This window comes from Oryzias melastigma, linkage group LG7, assembly GCF_002922805.2.
Source record: "Oryzias melastigma strain HK-1 linkage group LG7, ASM292280v2, whole genome shotgun sequence".
Classification (NCBI taxonomy): domain Eukaryota; kingdom Metazoa; phylum Chordata; class Actinopteri; order Beloniformes; family Adrianichthyidae; genus Oryzias; species Oryzias melastigma.
In genome coordinates, this window is record NC_050518.1 from 2,627,695 (window position 1) to 2,646,670 (window position 18,976).

The 18,976-nt window shown below is 37.3% G+C and overlaps 1 protein-coding gene across 2 annotated transcripts in view; it reads left to right on the forward strand.

The window, feature by feature from the left end:
- celsr3 (cadherin, EGF LAG seven-pass G-type receptor 3) overlaps positions 1-18,976 on the forward strand; it is a 126,135-nt gene that overhangs the window by 97,806 nt on the left and 9,353 nt on the right. For both annotated transcript variants that reach the window (XM_024292383.2, XM_024292384.2), the window contains 12 exons: positions 3,888-4,076; positions 4,153-4,339; positions 5,865-6,032; positions 6,529-6,655; positions 8,491-8,697; positions 12,415-12,589; positions 13,308-13,420; positions 13,983-14,062; positions 15,960-16,086; positions 16,181-16,300; positions 18,187-18,284; positions 18,762-18,853. In XM_024292383.2, the coding sequence (XP_024148151.1) occupies positions 3,888-4,076; positions 4,153-4,339; positions 5,865-6,032; positions 6,529-6,655; positions 8,491-8,697; positions 12,415-12,589; positions 13,308-13,420; positions 13,983-14,062; positions 15,960-16,086; positions 16,181-16,300; positions 18,187-18,284; positions 18,762-18,853 (1,683 nt within the window). The remainder of the gene's footprint in view (positions 1-3,887; positions 4,077-4,152; positions 4,340-5,864; positions 6,033-6,528; positions 6,656-8,490; positions 8,698-12,414; positions 12,590-13,307; positions 13,421-13,982; positions 14,063-15,959; positions 16,087-16,180; positions 16,301-18,186; positions 18,285-18,761; positions 18,854-18,976) is intronic.

Below are 18,976 nucleotides of genomic sequence, written 5' to 3' on the forward strand. Positions count from 1 at the left end.
TTACATAATTGATGCACATATCACAAATGAATTGGGTACAAATCGTCTGATCTTACACCCCCCAGCAGTCTATACCAAGTGGGGGTCTCCTGCTCCCTCCGTCCGGCTCTTTGGGTAGGGGATCAGGTCTAACTGCGAGAGCGAGTCACGGGAGGGAGCCAAATGCGACTCTGGACTCACGTTGAGCTCTTCTCGCTGATCTCCCCAGCTGCAGCTTCCGCCTGTGGTCCCCCTCTGACTGTTACATTAAGACAAAGCATCACGAGGGCCGGCAGCGGGTGCTGACCATGGTGCTGCTGATGTGGTGCAGCTTACCCCAGTTCTTCGAAGTGAAGAAATTTAATGACGGTTTATGTGTTCCTTCTGTGGTTTATTCTTATGTGGTTTTAACATGGTTCGTTTGTGATACATCTGTGAAAATTTCATGTAAAATTTCACTTTTCTCACTTTTGCCACGTAAATCCACGTATGAACAATTTTTATCCTTTCAATATGGGCGAAATATACATAGCTGCAGTGTGACATGGCCTCGAGATAGAAAATCACATTCTGTTAATTCTCTCTTCTGCTGGCATCAAAGTTGTCTGTCCATAAATATTTTCTTATGTATTTAAAGTATCAACTATCCCATGTGATTCAGAAGGAAATGATCTTAAGAGATACTCTGGTCATCATTCTTCTATTGATTAACATTAAACAGTTTTTTGGAGTCTTAAAAATAGAAAAAAAAATAGATAGTATTCACAAACAAGGAAAACAAATACAAAATGTGTAACTTTCAGGCAGACAAATACATATATTTAATAGATCCAGTTCAAATAAGTTTAGGAACAGATTTAGATGGAAACAATCATTTAGATTTAGTGGTTCTTTGTCCTACTTTCTGATTCCTTTTGGCCAATAAACCATCAAACTCACCAACACTGCTTCACTCAACAACAGATTCATACATATTAAAAAATCTGTTAAAATGACAGATCTACGTCTGATCTCTGAACTGAGTCTGTTCCTCTTCCGTTTGAGGATCAAGTGTTTACTCGTTATCACACACGCTCGTTTCTGCTGCTGTTACAGGTCTTTCCTTGTGTTCTTATTGATTTTTTTTATTGGCTCTTTATGTGATATCACAAAGACAGAACAGTCAATAGGAACGGACAGTTTTTGTTACACTTCATTGTGAAGTGCTTCCAGGGATTTTGCAGCTGAAGCTTCAACATGACTGAATTTTAGAAAATGTTTGGTAAATTCAACGGCACTTTATTTTATCATCATTATTAATGAAAAGTTGTTTAGCATGTTGATGGACAAAAGTCATCCAAATTCATCTAATGACAACCTCTGTATTCAAAACAGTGGCTAATTAAATAGAAAGGTGGTGTGACTTTGATTATTTTTTTCCTCCTTTGTCATAACTCAACACAAGACTTTTGTGGCTTTATCTGAATTTAAATAAACTCCTACTTCCAAATTCAGATTCTAAAGACAAGTTTTGCATTATTCAATTGCTGGAACAGAACATAAAATATATAGGAAACAATAGATATATAAAAATATATTAAAAAAATAAAACAAAATGAATTTATCTAAAAAATACAATTTTTGAAGTTGTATCTGTTTTTGCTTCATGTCATTTTTTGTTTAACTATTACACTTTTCATATATACCGTATTTTCCGGACTATAAGTCGCGTTTTTTTTCATAGATTGAATGTCCCTGCGACTTATACTCCAGTGCGACTTATATACGCATTTTTAATGAGATGAGATATCGACCGTAAATCTAGAGTTTCCTCTTGTGGTGATCTATGCAATTACCGTATATTTGTGAAAAAAAAATATATCTGGTAATTTCACAGACAGCCACAAGAGGGCACTCTAGGCTTCTCTAGCTGCAATATCTGATACTCCTTAACAATTAGCGAGTTAAACAGTAAACGTTAGCTTATTAGGAAAACGGAGAAGACTAAAGATAAATTCCCCCCAAAAGAAAATCATATGCTGCAGACTACAAGCTGCAAGTAGTGAAATTTGCATCTGAAAACCGGGAGAATGCGCCATGCTACTTCTCTGCAAGTCATCGAATGGATCAACCAAGCATGGGCTTCAGTGACAACCAAGACCATCCTGTCTGAATTCAGAAAGGCTGGAATAATTGGAACTGGAGCGGATTCCGAGACTGAAGACAGCAGGGAAGAAGTGGAACCTCCGCTTCGTCTTCCTCTAGCGGAGTTATTCAGAAGTGACACTGAGGACGAAGAATTAAACGGATTTAGTGATATGGAGTGAGATTGCGTGCAATCAATTACAGTAAAGGTACAAAATTGATGAGTTCTTTAGGCTATAGTTAAATAAAACTGTTATGTTATATAAATGCTACACCTTTTCGTTTCTTCATGACGCTAATATGTGAATATGTGTTGACACATATTCCGCCTGTTCTCTGTTCTCTTATGAATGTTATAACTTACCTTCCAGGATGATGTAATATCGTTTTTTTCAACCAGTTTGTAAAATAAATTACTTGAAAAAAATGCGACTTATACTCCGGTGCGACTTATATAGGGTTTTTTCTTCTTCATTATACATATTTTGGCCCCTGCGACTTATACTCCGGTGCGACTTATAGTCTGACAAATACGGTATATATATTTGTATTTTTTATATTCTTATGTTTTCTGTTAGTTTTTATTTTAAGATATACAGTCATTGGCCAAAAGTTCCATATTAATATTTAAAAATAATTTCCGGTAGTAATTAGACATTGATTCTCATAATTCTAATAAAATTGATCTTGTATGAACACAGGCTGAATAAATTAGAATTATTAGAATTGTTTTGAATAGAAAATTGAATTAGATTAGATTCGATTCGATTGGATTCAATTGGATTAGATGAGATATTAGATTTTATATTAGATTAGATTAGAGATTAGATTGGATTGGATTAGATAATAGATTAGATTAGATTAGATTAAATTAGATTAGATATTAGATTCAATATTAGATTATATGTTAGATTAGATTAGATTGGATTAGATGGTATATTAGATTAGATAATAGATTTTATATTAGATTAGATTAGAGATTAGATTGGATTGGATTAGATAATAGATTAGATTAAATCAGATTAGATATTAGATTCAATATTAGATTATAGATTAGATTAGATTAGATTAGATTGGGTTAGTTTAGATTAGAAATGTTTTTTTCCAGCAATCAAAGCAAGAATAATGCATTATCATGGCAATCAACAGAGGTTTACATCCATACAAAGATATGTCAGACATGGGATAACCAGGCATCAAATGTTAGATTGCTTGAAAGGGAATGAGAGAAAGTGAATTTATATAATCCCATCCCAACTCTACCTAACCATTTTCTTTACATGAATTATCATTATCCGGTTCATAACTTCTAATCAGATGTTTACACCTTACGAACACAAATTAAGGTCATTAGGAATCCTTGAGTAACAATAAATCACATGACTATGTAAGCAGACATAACACTATTTCAGACTTTATCATATGCAGATCAATTATCAAAATTAAGAAAATCAAGTATCAAACATCAAAATATATCCAGATTAGTTTTCATTAAAAAGATCATTCATATAAATCAATTCAGATTTGAATTATGATTTGTGTGAATCTAAATCAAATGGAATAAGCAGTTTTATTTCTTCTGACAGCATCAGTACAGCCTGGCTTCAAATGTGGAATGATTTTCACAGCAGGAATCAAATGTCATTAAACGTCTGTCTGATGTTTTTAGTAGCTCCATCAACCAGACACAATAGAATTGAATTTTTAAAAAACACTTTTCAATCTTGCAACATCAAACTTCTTTGCTGTGTTTTGATGTTCATTCCTGCATGTGTCTGAATCAGTCATGAACCTGGACCGTGTGGAGAACCAGACCCACGTGAGGCGGCGTTTCCCACGTTACCACACCACCCTGTTCCGTGGTCAAGCCTTGTGGGACCCTTACACTCACGTCCTGCTTCCCCCGGCTGTCCTTGTGCCACAGCGGCAACAGCAACACAACTGGAAGGAGAAAGAGCGAACGGAGAAGGAAGGTAAAATAAAAGACATAAAAAAAAGAGGAAACAACGTGACGGCGAAACAAGACTGACTCAGACTCTTTGTTCTCAGCCTCAGTGCCTCAGAGTGCCCCCTTGGCCCCTGTCAGCATCACAGCCAATCAGACGAGAGAATACACTGCAGCCAGACGCAGTGTTTCACTGCCTGAGCAGCCAATCACCGTTGTCATCCTGCTGATCTATAGAAGTCTGGGTGCTGCCCTGCCTCCCAAATACCACGCAGACCGCAGAGGCATAAGGTGGGAGTCTCTCAGAACAATGAAGAACCAAACGGAGAATCTTCTGTGACCTGTGCATGCTCTGGGTTTGAACCGGGTAAAGAAACCTGAGATAAATCAGTGGATTTGACCCAGATTTCCATGAATGATGCTTTTAATCAAAATTAATTAAACAGCCATCATTACAAATTTTTGCTTAGAAAATCTACATTTTATTTTAAATAAAAAATATTATGATTAAATAATCTTTATTATTTATTTGGGCTTGAAAGTATTTGATTCTTTTAGATTAAACAATCAGTGAATTTGTGTTTCCAATCATGTCCAGACAAAATAAAGACTGATATTATTCTCACATACAGTATTTACGTGCAGCAAAGATTCACTCTGCTGCATTAGATTTTAAGTCCTTCCAAGGCTAAATGTTGTTTTTGATACATATTAACCTCACCCTTCTTAAGGGCCTGTGCAACCAAGAATAAAGCTCTGGCTACACGTTTTTTGAAAATTAAGTGCAAACACTCCCTTAGATAATAAATATAAAAGCTCCTTTAGAAAATCATCTTGCTCTATGTTGCAGCTTTGTTTGTTTAAAACTGAACTCTTTATTTCTTCTTCTACGGCTATTTATGGTATTTTTAAAGTTTTGCGCATGTTAAAGGATTTACAGTACCCCCCCCCCTCCCCCTCCTTTATTTCCAGGGGGGTCAGGGACCAGAGTCATCTGCGAATACCCCAAATCTTCGAATACGGAGGAACCCTGTCCCTCCCCGTCTCAACACCCCCCGCCCCCAGCAGCCGAACAATTTCTTTTACTGATCCATACTCATCAAAAACACTTCTGATTATGCTTTTTAAATAATTTATTTAAGAATGTTGGAGTATTGCTCAACATAAAGAGTTTTTTTTTCCTGGTGACAGAAAAAATCATCAAATACGGAAAAACAGCTATAATGAAACATAAATAAGTCTGGGAATCCTGTATTCTCATCAAACGTGTGGCGTATGTAAACATTTGTTAAAATCGGGTAAAACTGTTCAAGTCCATGTACACAGTTCAGTACTAATCACATCTGTGTTCTGATTAAAGACATTTTGCACATGACGGTGCAGCAAAAATTATGAGAAAATCACAAATACGATCTTTTTCAGACCACATTTTTTCATCTGCTCCAGATTCACAAGCATTTGAATAAAGAAATACTCAAAAATGCAATTTTAAGCTTGATTTTATATATAGATTTCGTCCATAATCATAAAAAAGCCACAAAATATGTTATAAACACAATTTTCATTGGATTGGGTGTTTATCTGGTGGTATTTCTTTTTTTTAGTTTGTTCTTTTCTCTTCCTTCCCTCTCCTCTGGGCTTCCTCCAAGTAACACACATCTCCAGAATGATGTCAACGGTGAAAACATGTATTTTTAGATTTTCTAAAGATGAGTGCCTCTCCTCTCATCTTACAGCCATTCTCTTTTGAGGAAGTCCAGTTTGCTCTAATAAGGTCCTAAAATGTGATCCTTTGATTTTCATTTTTTCCCCATAGGCTTCCCAGACACCCAGTAATGAACTCCCCGGTGGTCACCGTCTCTGTTTACAACAACCAGTCGTTTGTAGGCGGTCACTTGGACCAGCCGATCCTCCTGGAGTTCAAGCTGCTGGAGACTTCCAATCGCAGCAAGCCTCTGTGTGTGCAGTGGAATCACAGCAATCCGTGAGTCCAAATCCTCATGTGTTTACTGGATTTTCACCTACTTTGTTTCAGTTTTTCTATATTGAAAAATAGTTTTTTGCATAATGAAATCATTCTTATTGGAACTACTATATTAAAAGTCTTATCTCAAGAATTCAAAGCCTCTTTGATAAAAGAGATGTATGTACTTTTCTTCACACATGCTGGTACTGGAGCTGATGCAGCTTCTTCTTTTACACTTTTTTTTTCTACAAACCTGTCAGCACATAAAAAGTAACAGATGACAGTCATGATGCCTTATTAATGTCGTGTCCAGTTCAGAAAGACGAGATTCACAGAACTGGGTCATTTAAACACCTTCTATTGAAAGTGATACAGCTGAAATGTAAAGCTGTGAGGTGATTGGTTCAATCCAAACACTCTTGAAAGACGCCGCCGGTCTGTCCTTGTTGACTTTTGTTTGTGTCGGATGAAAAGACGTCTTTTCAGATGTGCTCTTGCGTTGCTGTCGCTGCAGGCAGGACGCAGGAGGCTGCTGGACGGTGAGGGACTGCATGGTGGTGTACAGAAACACCTCCCATGTCCGCTGTCAGTGCCAGAGACTGGGCACCTTCGGGGTCCTGATGGACAGCTCACAGAGAGAGGCGAGTTGTCTTCCATCAAACCTTTACAATAACACTTGATTTCATTCAAAATTCTTAATTCTGCTCTTAATTGGAGGTAAATTAGAATATCAACAATAAGAACTAAATAAAACAAACATGTAAGCAGTTCTAGGAACTCACAGCTTAACTCAAACCAGTTCACCAGCATATTCAGATAACAGGAATTAAAAAAATCAATCTAGTACTGAGAGTAACAGCAGTACTCATTCAAAACAACAGATACAAACAAAATTATGTTGTTGAAAAGTTATAAAATCAATCAGGAAGTGAATAATCAGTTCCTGACAAACTTTGTCAGTTTCTCTTCTTGTTGTCTTTTGATTAACAAAAATGACAATTAACTGAAGGGGAACCACAGCAATGGAAAGAAATAACCTTTTTTCACAGCCCTGCTAACAATGCTTGAATACATTAATATGACACTTTTTTTTAAACTACAAACAACAAAACAGTCTAAAAGATATAAATTGTCAGTTTAATTTATTGTTAGAAGCTGTTACGTCAAAGAAATGTTATTTTTGCTGCTTAAATTAAAAAGTTATAGTTAAAAAGAGGTGTTATTTATAGTTTGAAATGTCAAATGAATAATATAAATCTAGGTTGTATCAATTTAGGTTGTTAGATGTAATATCGCCACAGAATTAGTTGAATCTTTCATGTATCGATTTGTGGATCAGGATGTAAATTGAATTATGTGAAAGAGAAAAATACTCAATCCTATTGGCTACAAATGTATGGTAACTAATGTCCTGAGTGTCTTAATGTGGAATCAAATACCATCTTACATGGATACAATGTTTCATGGCTCTGAGCAACAGATTCTAAGAAATTAAGCTTTTGTCAATGGAATCCATCCAGACACCTTACAGAAAAATTCTAAAATATCTTTTATCGTTGTAACAAACATAGATGCATTTACCTTTGTCTGTTTGGATACTTACTCTGACTAATTAGATGATTTACTCATTGGCTTGTTAGCCTGACAATTATTTGATATGGCTGTTTGTTTTTCCTGTTCCTTTAACCCTGTAAAGCTCACTCCATCAAAGACTTTTTTTTGTATTAAAATGATTTTTAAACAATGTAATGAAATACTCAAAAATGTTCGAAAAATATCTTTTTTTATCAAGAAATAGTATCAATTATGATACTGTGAGTGATTTGGTACATTTTTAAAAAGTAAAACTGAAAAACAGCTTATTTACCTACTGCATCAAATTTGATCTGCACATTTTTAACATGGTGTAATTGTATTAAAAATAAATAATTATCAACGAATTGTGCATTATTTCAATACTGTAAGTAGCAATTAAAAATGAATAACAATAAAGTAGTTATTCTCCTCATAACCAATTTAAATTAGCTAAACTTTTTCCATCAAAAGTTTATTGAGAGTTTATGGAAGCAGCCATTTTAAAATGAGCAGGAGCAGCTCTCTACTGCCTCTAGTGGAATGACGATGAACTACAGGGCAGGAAATATGGACCAAGTTCGAAGTAATATTTTTTTAAGGATGTTTGGAACAAAACGTCTCAGAAATATGTGTATCAAATATGAAACAAAAAATTTTTTAAACTTCTACTTTCTAGAAATACTTTTTTTTTATCATATCTGACTGGTAAGCACACTTTAAATTCTGTTTACATTACTTCTTTGCTGAACAAAATATCTAAAGGAAGTATTGTCAAATTATATTTAAGGTAATCATGTTCATTCACATGTTTATGCTTTGCTGACTTCCATTTATTTAAGGTATAATTTATCATATTTATAACTTTTATTTGCTTTTTGAAATGTCTCTTTCGAATGAGCAGCAGCTGGAAGGTGACCTGGAGATGTTAGCCTTGGTTACATACTCCTCTCTGAGCATTTCCATGCTGGCCCTGCTTCTCACGGTGCTGGTGCTGTCCTGCCTGCGGGGCCTCAAGTCCAACACGAGGAGCATCCATTCCAACACGGCGGCAGCCATGTTTCTGTCAGAACTGGTGTTTCTACTGGGAGTCAATCAGACTGAGCAACAGGTATGCAAACTGCTTTTTTTCCCTTGCATTATGCATATAGATCTAAAGGTCTGGGAATCTTGCAGAAAAGCTTCCAGAAATGTGTGCTCGCGCTGCATGAAATGCAATTAATTAAGCTGCATCCCTGCCGTGTGGAACTTGCAGTACGACTGGTCATTTCTAGCAGAACAATATGTTCTCTAATTCCTGAACATTATGCTTGGGAGAGCATGTTATTGCTCATAGTGGCTGTGTGTGTTACTTTTGATGTGCTAGCGCGTATTGTAGCGTCTCTGTGTGTTAGATGCAGTGCTGGCATGCTCGTGTTGGTGTGTGGGAGTGTGAGATTCTTCGTCTGTATGTCTGCCAAGGCTTTTGCTGTTTTGTGTGTTACATCTTGGCTGCTGCTCGCGGTTTACAAAGATCTTCTTTTGACCTCTGAATATCAGAGTTACAAATGTGCTTTTCTTGATCTAATGCGCTTATAGCTTAAGGTCGACGTATATTGAGTCTATTTGCTTTGTTTGAATTATTTCAGTTTTTTTTTCTTTTTAAACCAATTAAGACTGAGTTAATTTGGAACATAGAAGCTGAAGACCAGCAAACATCTGTAACATCTCGTCTGTTGCACCACAAACATCCACTTCAGGCTCTCTGGAAGCACATTCAGTTGGAAAATAAGAGTTACCTGAGAGAAACTGAAGGGAAAGAAAATGTTAAAAGGCAAAACTATCAAAGAGGAGCTAGGTGCATCATGGGATGTCTCCCAGCATTCTAAGCCTGGAGGAATTTTACGAAAGTGATAGATCAGGATCACCTGAGGGCAGGAAGCAGTCATACTTCTCAGGAATACCTTTAGTCACAGTGAAGCTAGTGTATTTACACAGGGGTGTTGTCAAAGTCAATTCCACAATTGAAATAATTTGTGTTTTTAGTCTCAAATCAAGAAATCACAGTGCGTTTTTTACAGTCTTGTACGGATTCTTCAGATTAAGACAGTTATCGCTGTCTCACTAACTTTCCTAAAGTTGTTTTTAAATGTCTGTTTTGACAAGCAGTCTCCTGGAAAGAGTTCAGATATGTTGACAGTCGTGGATGTTGTCATTCAGTGCAACTTTTTTTGGAGTGAATGTGTTTTCACTCCAAATTTAGCAGAAAGTTTACATTCTTGCACAGTGCATTATTAATGAGAAAGTGCAGTTTTACCAAAACGAAAAACATATTTTCTGCTTATTTGTGTTCTTTAGCTGAAGTTATATTGAAAACACATGTTTAGTGGCTGGTGTCTGACCCGGAAAAATGAAATACGGGGTTTCCGCAGGGTCATAAAAAGTCTTTAAAGTATTGAATTTATGAATTGAAAATAATACCTTAAAAAGCCTTAAAAAAGTCTTGAGTTTTGTTATCTGACCCTTGTTTTTCCACTTCAGATTTCTTGTAAAAAACATTTTTTTTTCAACCATGATTGTTTTAATTAAATAATGGAAATGAACAACGGATGCTGACCACTGTTTTAAAAAAGAAAAAGAAGGAGAAAAAGCATGCCACGGCATCACGGCACAAACCACAAACAAGCAGCTACAGGTTTGATCATAAAATGGGAAGAAATTATTAAAATGGGAACTAATTAATAGTGGAAAATAGGCTGAGAAATTGGTCTTAATTTTTGATGTGCGTGGCATTAAAAGGGTCTTAAAAAGTCTGAAATTTAGCTTGAATAAACTTGCAGGAACACTGAAATAAGTTTGTAAGACCGGAAAAAGTTGATTAAAGTGTGATTTATTATGGTAGAAGGATAATCTGTTCTATGATTGGAAAACAATAGAATCATGTTTTACTGTAAAGAACGTGAACATTATGTAAATCTTACTTTTGTTACCGCTTGCATTCACAAAGGGTTGAAGCCCTACTATGATTCTATCAGCTGGATTACAGAGTTTATAGAGATAAATTGGATTCCTGTCCTCTTGAGCTGTAAATGTTTATTTAGCTTCCAAAAATATATCCTTTTAAGCATTTTATATCACATTTATGCAGTGATCCTGCCAGTTTTTACTTAGGTTGAGCTTATTCACAAACTCATTTACATTCAGGTATGTTCTTTTTTTTTCCTCCTGGAGAAACAGCAATGTTGCACCATAAGGTCTGTTCATTAGCAGTTAAATCATCAGCAGCGATCATTTCATTTCTAACACCTGCTGTGCTGGAAGTAAAACCTGTTGGTCGTATGCCACAAGAATCTACTTTTTTTTCTCAACCGATGCCAGAGACTAGTTATAATTTTTTACCTTAATTTTCTGCAGTTTTGTCCTTTGTTCCACTCTTTTCTGGTTTTGCGGTTCTCCCTCCTGTATCTTGAAGTTTCTTCAGTTGCTTCTATGGTTTTTAGCCCATTTGTTAGTTTCAATGGTCATTAAAAAAACTCTACATGAGTTTTTTCCTGCAGAAAGTGAGAGTGTGATTTTGGTTTATGATTAAGGAAATGGTTAATGTCTGCAGTGCAGCTTTTACATTTAATACTTTATTCCTCCAGGAAAACAAATTCTTGTCTGACAGAATCTCATTTTTGTGCTTTGTGGGGGAAGATTAAGAAGTTAGAGTTTGAAAAATGTTAATAATTTTGCATGTAATGATAAGCTCTCATTCCAAATAGATTTATATTTGACCTGATGTTATTGTGAAACATTTTTTAGAACATTTTCATCCTTTTTGCATAGTCTAGCTCAGGGGTGGGCAGACTTTTTTACTCGTGGGCGACAAAGGGTTCTAAAATTTGTCCAAATGACCAGACCAGGAGCAGATATGGAGTGTTTTGGTAAACCATGTCGTTACAATCCATGTCAACTCATTCCTTTCAAGCAAACTTTCATTTGACGCTTAGTTATACTATGTTTGACATGCTTTTATGGATGTGAACCTGTGTTAATTGATTGTATTGCACATGCATGATTCTTTATTGACTGATTCAAGTAAATCATTTCTAATCTAATCTCAGAAATAAATAATGTGGAATCTGGACAAAAACATGCATTAATTTGGATTGAAAATTAATATTCATATTTTAAAATAGAACTTTTTAGAGTTTTTATTTTTCAATTTGTGGCTTTGTTCCCATTTTGGTACTGATTGCACCAACAGGTTGACGTCAGGGTAAAACTTTGAGAAATTCTGCATTCATGTGGGGTCGGAATGATAAAAAAAACCGACTGTCTGACTCAGAAAACACAATTTAAAACCATGAAAACAAGAAATCATGCAACACCACATGGATGTAGAATAACTTTTTTGCACTTAGACAAAGGTGACTTTATTCGTAGTTCACCATCTATGAAGAGACGCCTAAATTATAGAATAAAAATAAAACATAATTAAGGATTATCAGTATAATTTATTCCAGTTTGGTGGGCCAGATTACTTAACTCGTCTAGCTATAAATGTGCGTCATTTATGGTTGGTGTTACAAGAATCATATCATGTATCAAATACTTCAAGCTGAATGTGGCCCCAAAATTATTACCAAACAGGAGACTTAGAAACACCCAGCAGGCATATCATGCAAATGCAGTTTGATAAGAAGCTCTGGGTGGACGTGCAGACTCCATAATTCTGCTCTGATCTCATTCTGTGGTGTAGCAGCTCAAAGCACAGTGACAGGATTGTGTCCCAGAGCTGTAAGTCACATTAGACACAGAGATGATGCTGTCAGTCACAGAATCCCCATCAACCTTTCTGTTCCAGTTCCTGTGTACGGTGGTCGCCATCCTGCTGCATTACTTCTTCATGTCCACGTTTGCTTGGATGTTTGTGGATGGCCTCCACGTGTACCGGATGCAGACCGAACAGCGCAACATCAACTACGGAGCCATGAGGTTCTACTACGCCATCGGCTGGGGAGTGCCTGCGATAATCACAGGTAACGCCTGAAAGCACGTCGAATCCCGTGGGTCCGCAGACAGACTCAGCAGTCTGGTAGTGCAGATAAGGTTTCCTATTGACACTTAATTAAAAAACAGTTTCAGTGACATTTTAATATACAGATAATGAACCGAGATGCACACGAGCAGTAAAAATGAATCTGATTTCTATTTCTTTCCTCAAACACACACCAGTGTTCATGCAGACCCATAAACATGTTGTCAGGTTTGTTGCATTTTCTGTCACTGTCACACAGACTGCTGTCTCTTTTTCCCCTTAAGAATAGATCTGTCTCACACACACACACATTAGCACTTGTCTCGTCACTCGTGCTCCTGTGTGGATTTATCTGTCACTCTTCATTTAGGCTTTTCCTATCCCTCACTTATGCACTTCAATTTAAAAATCCTTAATGCTGAGAAATGTCAACCATGACAGTGTTGCTTAAACAAGGTTTAACAAGAAGTAAAAGCAGCAGCAGTCACAACTATCTGCCAGCAGCTTCACTATAAGTGGTAAAATGGACATCTGTATGTTTGTGTTGCTGATGCTTCTGCATTATAATTTGAGATTCTGTTCAGTTTTCTTTTAAATGCTAGTCTAGACATGTTCACAGGGATATGTCTGCCATGGATTTACAAACTATCTCCCTCTGAGTGGCTTTGTGAACATCAGAGAGTGGATCTTGATTTCTTGGCTCTTCATCTGTGCTGCAGGCCTGGCAGTGGGTTTGGACCCAGAGGGTTACGGGAACCCAGACTTCTGTTGGATCTCCATCTATGACAAACTGATTTGGAGCTTTGCTGGTCCTATAGCCATCGTCCTACTGGTGAGTGTTGGCTGAGACACCGCCGTCGATTATAGTAAACAGAAAGTCGTTATTATGAAAGGTTGTTCAGTTAAATGAAGAGTTTTTGTCAAACATGATTAACTCGCATTCTTACCAAGTTCTGGAAATGTAAGACAATAATGTCATGCAACAAAAATTCATTATACTTCATTGGATGGACAGAAGCCCCAAGGTGATCTCCTCTTTAAATAGAAATGTGTGCAAACTTGATTTATGCTTCGCCGGCTGTGGATTTTTCACTTGGCTGGACAAAAATCTTCTCGTCAGCCAGAAGTGGCAGTTCTTCAATTGACTTTCTGAAATAAAAACACACCACTCCAACTGGGCTGGAGCGTCTTTTTAATTGCCCTCTTTGTGTTAGCACCTTTGACTCTGCAGCGTTGCACCAACAAACTTAATCCTAAAGTATGCCATGTGCTTTTTCATCAGTGTTGTATGCCTTTAAAAGTCTGAGGTTGTTTAGTAGTATGTAGAAATAACTCTTTTAACCATCTGTTTCAAAAGATGAATAAATATTGCTTTTTATTTTCTATATTTCCAGATGAATGGAGGGATTTTCATCACAGTCGCCAAAATGTCTTGTAATCCGTCCCAGAAAGAGACTAAGAAACTCCCTGTCATGTAAGTACCTCCCTCCACTATTTTAACCCCTTTTTGTGGCTGAGGGCATCAAAGGTTTGACATAGAAAGAGTAAACACACAAATGTTTACCACAAAGCAAAAATAAAATCTTGAAGCAGAATTGATTAGAGCTGGGTATCGTCAATAATTTCCAGAATCGATCCGATTTGATTCACCAGAGCCTGGATCGACTCGATTTCAATATTTTACGATTCTTTAGATCCTCTCAATTCAATTCAATTTTGAGTTTACACATTTAGACACATTTGTTCAGAAATACATTATTAATCTGTAAATGTGTCAGAGACAGGCAGACAGCTGGATCCAAGTGCAGCAGGTTTATTCAGCACAGACAGGACAACAGGCGTGATGCACAGTTTAAAGTCCACAACACTAAATCAGGGTCAGGCAGGCAGGGGTCAAGCACCAGCATGAGAGCATCAGAGGAAAACCAGAGTAGTCAGGATCCAGGCAAGGGTCAGGCACGGCGAGGAGTATGTCACAGGCTGAGGCAGAACGGTGGTCAAAGACAGGCTGAGGTCGAGGCAGGCTTAAGCAGGAACAGGATTGAAGGAGGTAACGCTCAGAAATGCAGGAGTACACCAAAACAAGACTTCACACCTGAGCACAGCCTGAAGCCTCCTTATAAATGTTTGTGGTGATTGTAGAATGAGGGACAGCTGGTGAGGTCTGGGAACAGCAGGCAGAGGCTTATGGGAAATGGATGAGGCTCAGGAGAGTTTCAGAATTCAGGCGATGGCTCCCTCTGGTGGTCTGACTGAAAAACAGACTGATTCATGACAAAATGTTTTGAAGATTTTCATATTAATCTGATAAAGTTCATATACTGTAAAATGTATTTGTGAAATGATAATGAGATTGCTAATACCATAAATTAGCTGCATTTCCATTACACATTTGCGCAAAATTTTATTGAAATTCTAGGAATTGTGAAACACAGTTTCAAAATGACACTGTTTCCATTAAATCATAATTTTGCGCTAAAGGACAAACCAACTCACGCGATAAGTCATTAAAAACACGGTGATGGATGACACCAACTATTTTTTTTACAAAAAGGGAGCATTTGGGTGATGTCACTGAAGTGTGGCGGCACATCTAGTCCATTGACAGTCTCATCAGATGCACGTGAGAAGCCTGTTCAGCGGTTTAAAAAAAAAAAAAAAAAACATGCTAACAAGTGAGCAGCTGGATCTTTTTTCAGGTTTGAAAACGTGACAAGCTCTAGAATTGACCGTTAATGGCACATGCAGAGAAGGTCTATAGAGATCAAGGTTTGATGGTCTGTTGTTAGTCAGAAGGAGGGTTTGGGGTCTGGTCCTCTATCTGTTGGCAAATATAATGATCTTTCAAACCTATTGGACCTAAAATGTTGGGACTTCATTTTTGCCATATTCTGCTTTCAAACATCTGCTTTCTCTATGAAAAAAGTATCTGGAATTCCAGATGAAAGCTGTTGCAGCCTCAGGTAGCCTCACCTCTAACAGGAAGCTGTAGCCCGCAGTGCTCTCTGCTGGATATTTGATGCATCATCCTGGAGGATCAGGAAGGACACTGTCTCTGAACTGAAGGCACAATATAATAATCAGTTTCTCTAGTGAAAATAATCACTTCTTGTAATTTAATGGTTGGGTCCAGCGTGTAAAAGCAGAATTCCATCCATGTGCTTTTTTACTGGCTCTCACAGGTTGGCAAATTGGTGAAAAAACAGGTGAAATCTGACACACTGCTATTAGTATTGACTCAGTTTACACAGAGCTGATATCATCAGGCTATGGATGACATAACAGAACAAACAGTTATCCTAAAATACTGAGAAACTGCTCATAATGTTGGATCTCATGCTTATTTGATCTCTGAATGTTTGTCTTTCCAGTGCTGCTATCCGAAATGCCTTTCTGTTGATGCTGGTGGCCACCTCCACCTGGCTATGCGGCCTCATGGCTGTCAACAACAGCATCCTGGCTTTTTACTATATTTTTGATGTCCTCTGTTTAGTTCAGGTATGTTGTTTTGGATGGAGTGCTGATACTGGACAACACTTTCTATCTCTATGTCATCTCAAATTAATTTGTGAGCTTTATTCTTCTCCCTCAGGGCCTGTCTGTCATGTTGGTCTTCACCGTGTTCAATGCAGAAGTGAAGGAGGCATGGAGAGTGGCCTGTCTGGGTAAGAAAAGCCCAGTAGAAGATCCACCAAGACCACAGCAGAACACTGTAAGTCTGCTCGCACACAAAAAAGATCCACTCTTGAGAAAACTGTGTTATTAGTGTTTTTTACGTGTTCTTGTGGCATTTTTCTGAAGAAGAGAATTAAACCTAAAATTGCATTTCTGCATAATTCATTACGTGTTTCTTGTGTTCGTCATTTGTCGATGTGCACAGATGTAAGGCATTTCAGCCAGCAGGTATAAAATGGAAATTTGGTTTTGAGGTGTTTAAATTTTTGGTCAGTTGGGAATTATGGAGTTTTTGCGATGCATACTCAAATTTGTGGCTTTCCATGATTGTTCCATGTTTGTTTAATGGGCTTTTGATGCATGTACCACTGATATTTGACTTTTATATCATGTATACGGCGCACACATCACATTAAAATTATGTCATTGACGCGCAAATCACTAATGAATTGCGCATAAATAGCTCAATAATCACACGGTTAATTTTCGATTCATGTATTGCATGTGTCAAAGTAATTATATCCAGCCTTCCATATCATTTTATATTATTATTATTATTATAAACGGCCCAATGTTATCTTTCTAACACATTGAACCAACTATAATTTGGACAGAATATATTATTACGAAGTATAAAATATTTATAGTTATTTAAGGTTTTATTCTGTAATAATACTCCCGTCTGTTTTTACTCATATTTATGTTAAAAAGTTACTTTTTAAAAGTTTTAACAATTTATTTATTTTTATGAGTTCAATAAATGTTTATCCTGTACGACCCACAGATTTTGGCCCCCCATGCGATTGAGTTTGATAAGCCGGATGTTATGTGTGATGGGATTATAAATTACTGATTTTTCACTCTTCTAGCAGTCTTAGTGGGGGGGTTTATGATTTTTCACGTATCACATAAGAAAAAAAAACATTTTAATAGTTGTTTAAATAAAAATAATAAGTAATAACAACCATATTAAAGCTTGACGTAAATCCATAGATCATCTCTGCATGATCCCAAATCCTATTACTGGTTCAATCATTGGGTCCTCTGTGATGTAGGGTATGTTTATGTGTGTCTATCATGGGATTTGGAGAAAGCCTCTCCTGCCCTGCATTTCCCCTTCCCTCAGTCCGTCCATCAGTCTTCCCTGCCCTCACTTGCTCCTCTCCTTCTGCCCTCCGGGTTTGTTGCTGACCCACATGAAACAATGCACCAGCCGGGAGAACGCTGCATCCTCTTTATCCATTGCTGTAAAAGTACTGCACTGTGATTGTTGAGCAACTGTGTGTGTCTGAGTGTATGTGTGTAGTCCTACTTTGCATCTTTGCTTTACCCTTTCCCGTGTCCTTTGTGTTTAATTCGGCTCACTGCACATTTTCTGCAGCCACTCTATTTGTAAAACACTTTTTGTCGTGAGAGAACATCATATATATTTGGGTTCAATATAAAGTTCACGTTATGTGTACTCAATCGTATGTTGTCTGGAAGTGTGTGTGCAAGGGCCTTTTGTGTTTCCATGCATGGATGAGTGTGTGACTGCATTTTAACTCCTCGTCTCTGTCACTGAGTCATGTCGAGAAAAGCCTCAAACTATGAATAGACTTGCTTGTTTTTGTCTTTGATGGGCTCCCTGCATAAATAAGTACTCATTAGCATGCACTTCCCTGTCAGACTCTGAGTTTATTGCATGTTATTTATGACCACAGCAGCTTCACTTGGCTGCTTTGTTTCCATCCAGGAACCATAATGGCTCACATGAGCGGCTGGAGGCTTAAGAAAAATGCTCTGTGAATCATGATTCAATGATACGTTCTTTAGTGATTCAAACTTTACGTCATGTTTTTTCTTAATGCTATACACAAACTCCTGACTTTTGTGATCTACAAATAAACCTTTTTCTTAATTGTCTTGTATGTGTGTGCTCAGGCGCAGAACCCTTATCACAACGCATCTTTGTTGGAGCAGAGCGGGCTGCACCGCATCACCTTAGGAACCTCCACCATCTCCTCTGTCAGCTCTGCAAGGTTTCTAATCAAAATCCATACAAACATCACCACATTAATATCAATATTCAGATGAAAAGTTAATGAAGAAAGTTTATTTTTCCATTTATGTTCATCTGGAATAATTTAAAAGGACCAATAAAGAAATAGTCATTTAAATGTAGTGCTGCTTCTAGATTTTGAATTTTGTGGTTTCAGGAAGGGAATTCTTTGACTGATAACTAACAGAATCCCATTTATGTGCTTTGTGGGTCAGTGGGGTGAAGATGAGGAAGATTGGATGGAACATTGTACTTTTACTGTATGTGGAGCATCACTAATGTCCTCTGAAAGTGGCTGCGGCTGTCTCCAGGGCTCACTGATTACAGTGTGTGTTCATACAGTACATGTGCATGTTTCATCCTTTTATCTGCATTTGTGTTTACGTGTGTGTGTGCTTGTGCACATGTGTATTTGGGTAGATATCCTCACCCTCTTCCTCCTCCTTCTCCTCGTTAGAGAAAATCTTCTGGCTCGGCAGACTCTGGAGCAGAACATCGTCCAGACAGGAGCGACAGACCTGGATGTCGCCATGTTCCACAGAGATGGAGGTGAATGTGCAAAAGCACAGATACACACAAGGATGAGTTCTCAACATTTAGCAAAATCCCCCTTGGGTAGCTTTTCACCAAACCTTTCCTTCCTCTTCTTCCCCTGTTTTTTCCCTCCATACC